The 7280-nt window shown below is 38.4% G+C and overlaps 1 protein-coding gene across 7 annotated transcripts in view; it reads left to right on the top strand.

Annotated features, from left to right (window-relative positions):
* The first annotated feature begins 221 nt into the window (after positions 1-221).
* scn1ba (sodium channel, voltage-gated, type I, beta a) overlaps positions 222-7280 on the top strand; it is a 35630-nt gene continuing 28571 nt past the window's right edge. For 2 of the 7 annotated variants that reach the window (XM_061983067.2, XM_061983069.2), the window contains exons 1-2: positions 222-795; positions 905-981. In XM_061983067.2, the coding sequence (XP_061839051.1) occupies positions 930-981 (52 nt within the window). In that variant the 5' untranslated portion in view covers positions 222-795; positions 905-929. The remainder of the gene's footprint in view (positions 796-904; positions 982-7280) is intronic. The other 5 variants (XM_061983066.2, XM_061983063.2, XM_061983062.2 and 2 more) reach the window with 5 other exon arrangements.

Raw genomic sequence — 7280 nt, 5'->3', positions numbered from 1 at the left:
TTTTTATTTCCATTCATTAAAATAAAATCTAATGGCCAACACATAAACTGACCCAATATTTTTTGTGTTTAACACGCAAATGAACAGCAGTGAATAATAAATAATGTGGAGGACTTGGAAGAGAGGAAAATCCCTGTTGCCGTGACAACGTTTGGCTACCTCTCCTTCCTCCGCCTCTGCTGCATTGCATCACATCCTCCCCTCCTCTCCCCTCTCGTGTGTCATCACCGGCTCCTGCTCTGTTGTGTCCTCCCTCTTCTGGCGTCTATAGTCCAAAGCGGCCGGTGCAACCATCTATATCTCCAGGGGGGAGGACGTGCACTTCTCCACATGCACCTGTGCGCCTCCCTACCTTATCGGAAAGACCGAGGAGGCGTTGTTTAGGATCGGGATCTTTTCAAACGGGGACGCTGCCCCTGGACGGGATGCACTCCCCTCTGGATCATCGCTAGCAGGTGCACTTTCCATTCAAAAAGGGGCAAATATTCTGCATTTTTGTTACACGAGAAGGTGATGCAGATGTTTGCTTGAGGCGTTTAAACGCTCCACTTTCAGGCTAGTGTGACCTGCACCGTAAAGAGGGACCAGAATCACTGAGTGTAGCTTTATTTGTGGGCAGGGCAGGCTCCAACAACACCTGTGTCTTTCATCTCTATCGGCCTTCTTCGCTCCAGGAGAAGAAGAGGGGGAGCCCACTGGTGGAAAGAAACGTGACACCGGGTTTGGTGGTGCAACCTGACACGGTCGGGGCTGAGACCGGACCGCAGCTGTGAGGCGTTGGGAGTTTTTGGGGAGGTGAGGACTGCTGCCACGCCTCCTTTGTGTTCTTCCCTCAGGGGGGGTCATGGAGGGGGCCGCACCCAGTCTCCCTTCTTCATTCTGGACCTTTCTCGTGCACCTGTAGGTTGCGTTCTTGTCTGCGTGAGAAGATGCCTGCAACACGGGCGCTGGTGCCTCTGGTCCTCCTCATGGCGCTTCAAGGTGAGTCCCGCTCCTGTTGCCTCGACATACTGAAACGCGACGGGTGCGATTTTGCCGCGTTGACACGCTCGCCGGTGTTGTTTGGAGGAGGGTTCCTCAAAGAATCATTTCCTGGTGGTCACTGCAACTATCACACATTTAAAAGTGCAGCGGAACCTCGATTTACCAACTTTTAGTGAGCGAACGCTCCATTCATTCATTCATTCATTCATTCATTTAACCTCTAAAGGCCTTAGTGGCCACATGCGTGGACAGCACCTTTTAGCTCTTATTTCCAAAATTGTGTACACTACTGAATTGGGGTCTTATGCCGACATGTGGAGACTTATACTGCTATCTGGTGGTGTCAGAAGATTATAACATACAATGGAATTTGGGAAAAAAAGTGTAAAAATAAACATTTGCATGTCACTACACATGAAGTACACATTTGTGTACTTATGGACTAAGTACATCATATTAAAAGATGATTTTTAGTTTTTATTCTAATTAGGGTCCAATAAGCCCAAATAGCAAAGATAAATATAAAAAGCATGTAAACAAACAGCTTGTGCCTTAAGAGGTTAATGCAGGAAAAAAATGCAGGGCGCAGCATTTCAGTGAGGAGGCGGAGCCAAAACCACGTCACTTGCCGCGCTTTGCAGTACATTACTAGTCACTGCTGAGCGTTTCAGCGGGTGTGCCTTTTTAAAAAAAAAAATTCTCTTCGCGTTTTCACAACTTTTGTCCATTTTGCAAAGTTGATATGACTCATAAAAATTGAACAGACCACCGTGGAAAGAAGGAGGGAATCGCTGTGGGGTTAAAAAAAAAAAAAGAAGAAGAAAAAAAGCAGAGCAAGAAATTGGACGAGAGCTTGTAAAATTGAGGCTTGATTAAAAATAGCGATAAGCCTTTTAAAATCTGTATAGGCATGTTTTTTTCCCCTTGTTTTACCACCTGACGTGAAATAGTTGCCATAGCAGCATAAGGAGCGATATAAAAAATAAATTAAAGTATTAATTGCAGTTTGTTGATTATTGAATGATTACTTGGAGAGATGCTGACGAAAATTGTACAAATAAATAAACTTCAAAAAAAAAAGTTTACATAGAAAAAAATTTAGTTTCAAGAGAAAAAGTAATAGAATTAGGTTTACTTTAAATTAAATTTTAAAAAACACACAATTAAATACACCTAAATTTATGTTTGAGTAGAAAAAATACAATCAATCAATCAATTAAAGTTTATTTATATAGCCCTAAATCCCGAGTGTCTCAAAGGGCTGCACAAGCCACAACGACATCCTCTGCTCAGATCCCACATCAGGGCAAATAATGTACATTTAAAATGAAGCTCAAGCAGCAAAAAATATTACAATTAAATACATTTAAAATTTAGTGTAGATATGAATAAATAATACATGTAAGTACACTTAAAATTATGGCTAAATAGAAGAAAAAAACAAGAAACTACAATTAAAATTGATTTCAAATAATAAAAACAAATATATATATACTAAAATAGAAAACAACAACAAATTACAATTAAAATACATTTTAAAAAGAAAAAATACGAATAAATACATTTAAAATTAAGTGTAGTTAGGAGAAATAAACATGGTGATACACTTAAAATTAAGCCTAAATAGACATAATTATACAACAAAATACAGTTAAAATTAAGTTTAAATAGGATAACATACATTTAAATACAAATAAATACATGTTTGAATGGAAAATACAATTGAATACTGTACATTTAAAGGGAGGCTCAAGTTGCAAAAAAATAATGCAATTAAATACACTTAAATTTAAGTTTAAATATAAATAAATAATACATGTAAATACACTTAAAGTTAAGCCTGAATAGAAAATAATATAACCAAATACAATTAAAATTAATATTAAATAAAATAACATATTACAATTAAATACACTTAAAATTAAGTGTAGATAGGAATACATAATACATGTAAATACACATGAAATTAAGCCAAAAAAGACCAAATTGTACAAAAAAATACAGTTAACATTTATTCTATATAGAGAAGACACTCAGTTAAATACACATAAGGTTATGTTTAAATGGAAAAATACAATTTAATAATGTACATTTAAAGGAAAGCTCAAGTTGCAAAAAATAATACAATTAAATGTCACGTCGGGGTCGCATGGGACGTTTCCCCATGATGCAGATGGACGTCCGGAAGCGGCGTGCAGAAAAGAAAAATAATTTATTCCAATAATCAGGCAGGAATACGAACATCGAAAAAAGTGCCGATGACACAGGAAGCTCTGGCAAAGTCTACCACTACGACTACGGTCATATAATGTATCAAATGAAGAATATGATTGTGAAGTGCGCACATATTCGTAACCTGTAAAAAATGTTACTTTGATGCAACTTTAAAAAAGTGTAGTGACATTTTCCAGTCAATTTTTGCAAGTTCTGTGAACTTACTGTTTTTTTTTCATTTGTGGTGAACTAATAAGGGATAAGTGATAAGTTGCAGATGCACCAAAATTAGGTTTACTGAACATGAAAAAAGGCAGCTAATTGATAACACCACACCTAATTAAATGCCTTTCATAGGTTGGTAAAACTTGGTTTAATTAAGTTGGAGATGAAACAAAATTTGTTGGGAACTTGCATGGCTGCAATTGCAGTGACCCTAAGATGCAGGAACCAGGAGAGTGGCAATCAGGTAAGATGATTTAATTCACTCAAAAACAGAAAATGAAGCAGTCGTGCATAAAAGGTCCAAACATAAATCAATCCTCGAGCACTGAGGAGCGCGCGAGACAGGCATGAATAGAAACATGCTGATTAGCAGCAGGTGTGGACCGACTGCCAATCAACACAGCACTCAGCGGGACAAGCAGGAAATGGAAACAAAATAAGAGCACTGATAGGAAGTACAAACCCCATTTCCATATGAGTTGGGAAATTGTGTTAGATGTAAATATAAACGGAATACAATGATTTGCAAATCATTTTCAACCCATATTCAATTGATTGCACTACAAAGACAAGATATTTGATGTTCAAACTCATAAACTTTATTTTTTTTTTGGCAAATAATAATTAACTTAGAATTTCGTGGCTGCAACACGTGCCAAAGTAGTTGGGAAAGGGTATGTTCACCACTGTGTTACATGGCCTTTCCTTTTAACAACACTCAGTAAACATTTGGGAACTGAGGAGACACATTTTTTAAGCTTCTCAGGTGGAATTCTTTCCCATTCTTGCTTGATGTACAGCTTAAGTTGTTCAACAGTCCAGGGGTCTCCGTTGTGGTATTTTAGGCTTCATAATGCGCCACACATTTCCATTGGGAGACAGGTCTGGACTAAAGGCAGGCCAGTCTAGTACCCGCACTCTTTTACTATGAAGCCACGTTGATGTAACATGTGGCTTGGCATTGTCTTGCTGAAATAAGCAGGGGCGTCCATGGTAACGTTGCTTGGATGGCAACATATGTTGCTCCAAAACCTGTATGTACCTTTCAGCATTAATGGCGCCTTCACAGCTGTGTAAGTTACCCATGTCTTGGGCACTAATACACTCCCATATGTTACTCCAAAACCTGTATGTATTTATTGCCTCCTTTCCCAACTTCTTTGTCACGTGTTGCTGGCATCAAATTCTAAAGTTAATGATTATTTGCAAAAAAAAAATGTTTATCAGTTTGAACATCAAATATGTTGTCTTTGTAGCATATTCAACTGAATATGGGTTGAAAAGGATTTGCAAATCGTTGTATTCCGTTTATATTTACATTTAACACAATTTCCCAACTCATATGGAAACGGGGTTTGTAAATACAAAACAAGGAAGCACAAACAGAAATGAAGTGACAGATCGTCACAAAAATGTATTAAAACTTTCAAAAAAATGTCATAAAATGAGAGAAGAAAGCAAATTGATTACATTAAACCTACTTAAAATGTAAGTTAAAATGTGTTACTTTAATCAAACTTTATAAAAGTTGCATCAATTTTGTCAAGTTTTGGGAACTTCTGGGCTTATAAATTTGTCAGGTAGAATTAAAAAAAAAAGAGCAAAATACACGCATTCCACACTCCCTCTGATATTTAACGTCCAAGATAAAGCGTGCCTCGAAGGAGAAATGGATAAAACCAAGCAGTGCTTCATGTTCCCAAGACTGTCCAACAATGTTGACAAAGGCCTGACATGCATGCTGATCTTCATGAAATGTTCGTCTGTGCGCTCTTCCTGTCCAGGATAGTGCACCTCCTCACTAATTCATGCAGAGAGGCCTGCAGTCTCAGGGCAGCCATTTCCCCCGGCCACAGCATTAACTTGAGTGGACGCGTCGTCTCCAATGTTCGCATCCACGTCCATTCCTTCACTTCCGTCTGGGGGAAAAGGACATTACAGCCCAGCCATTAGCTAAAGAGCTCGTCGTAAAGCAATTATCCGCCATCTAATCCGCCTTCGCATGCACACTCTAGCAACCGGGCTTCACTGCGTCGAATAAAACGCATTAAGTCGGGGGCCATAATCACAAAAATGACCGTATGTGTATGTGAACAGATGAATGCATTATTCATTTGGAGTGCACATAAATGATCACGAAACAAGTCATTTAACATGATTATGAACAATTAATCAAAAAGTATCTAATCTAATCTGATTGCCCATTAGACAAAGTCCCTGCTGCCCTCTAGTGGCTGGAGCAATTATAGCTGATGAAGAGAACGCAAAGGAGACGTTTCTAATGGCGTGGGAATGTTGACGTTTAATTTTGTTATCTGGAGAGAAGAGAACGGAACTTGGATTTTCTCCGAGCTGCTGCGCGATGCAAAGCCACGACTTTGTGGCACAAGAAAGCGACGCAAGCGGTCGCTCGTTTCGCTTCGATCGCCTCGTTGTCCTCGTGGAAACTTTCTGGCGAGCGTGGCGCCAGATTTCGTGAATGTTTGCCATTTCCTGTTTGGAAACAGAACATGGCCTCTGTCCTGTCGTTCATTCATTCATTCATTCATTCATTCATTCTTCTCTTTGCTTACTGCTGTTTTGAAGCAGGTCAAAGATCCTCTACGTAACAGGACCACTCTTCTGTTTTTAATGATCTACTTAACTACAAAAATGATTGTCAAAGATCCTCTACAAGACAGGATCACGCTGCTGTTTTTAGGGACATACCGTAGAAACTCTAGTGAAAGGTCTTTATAATTACAAGAGAGCTCTGCTGTTTTGTTGTTGTTATTATCTGAGATCATACATCAGTTTATTTTGTTGTCTGTGGTCACATATCAGTTTATTTTGTGGTCTGAGGTCATACATCAGTTTATTTTGTTGTCTGGGGTCACACATCAGTTTATTTTGTTGTCCAAGGTCACACATCAGTTTATTTTGTTGTTGTTGTTTCGGTCACACACCACTTTATTTTGTTGTTGTTGTTTCGGTCACACTTAAGTTTGTTTTGTTGTCTGAGGTCCCACATCAGTTTATTTTGTTGTTGTATGAGGTCACACAACAGTTTACTTTGTTGTCTGAGGTCCCACATCAGTTTATTTGGTTGTCCGAGGTCACACATCAGTTTATTTGTTGTACGAGGTCACATATCAGTTTAGTTTGTTGTCTGAGGTCGAAATATTAGTTTATTATGTTGTCTGAGGTCATACATCAGTTTATTTGGTTGTCTGATGTCAAACATCAGTTTATTTGGTTTTCTGATGTCACACATTAGTTTATTGTGTTGTCGGAGGTCATATATCAGTTTATTTTGTTTTCTAAGGTCACACATCAGTTTATTTTGTTGTCTGAGGTCATACGTCAATTTATGTTATTGTTGTCTGAGGTCACACATCAGTTTATTTTGTTGTCTGAGTTCATACAACAGTTTATTTTGTGGTTGTCTGAGGTCACACATCAGTTTATTTTGTTGTCTGAGGTCATATATCGTTTTTTTTGTTGTCTGAGGTAATATGTCAGTTTATTTTGTTGTCTGAGGTCATACATCAGTTTGTTGTTGTTGTCTGAGGTCACACATCCGTTTAGTTTGTTGTTTGAGGTCATACAACAGTTTATTTTGTTGTCGTCTGAGGTCACACATCAGTTTAGTTTGTTGTCTGAGGTCACACATCAGTTTAGTTTGTTGTCTGAGGTAATATGTCAGTTTATTTTGTTGTCTGAGGTCATACATCAGTTTGTTGTTGTTGTCTGAGGTCACACATCCGTTTGGTTTGTTGTCTGAGGTCAAACAACAGTTTATTTTGTTGTTGTCTGAGGTCACACATCAGTTTAGTTTGTTGTCTGAGGTCACACATCAGTTTAGTTTGTTGTCTGAG

The sequence above is a fragment of the Nerophis lumbriciformis genome, linkage group LG21, assembly GCF_033978685.3.
Source record: "Nerophis lumbriciformis linkage group LG21, RoL_Nlum_v2.1, whole genome shotgun sequence".
NCBI classification, from domain to species: Eukaryota; Metazoa; Chordata; class Actinopteri; order Syngnathiformes; family Syngnathidae; genus Nerophis; species Nerophis lumbriciformis.
This window is presented reverse-complemented; position numbering and strand designations above follow the sequence as displayed.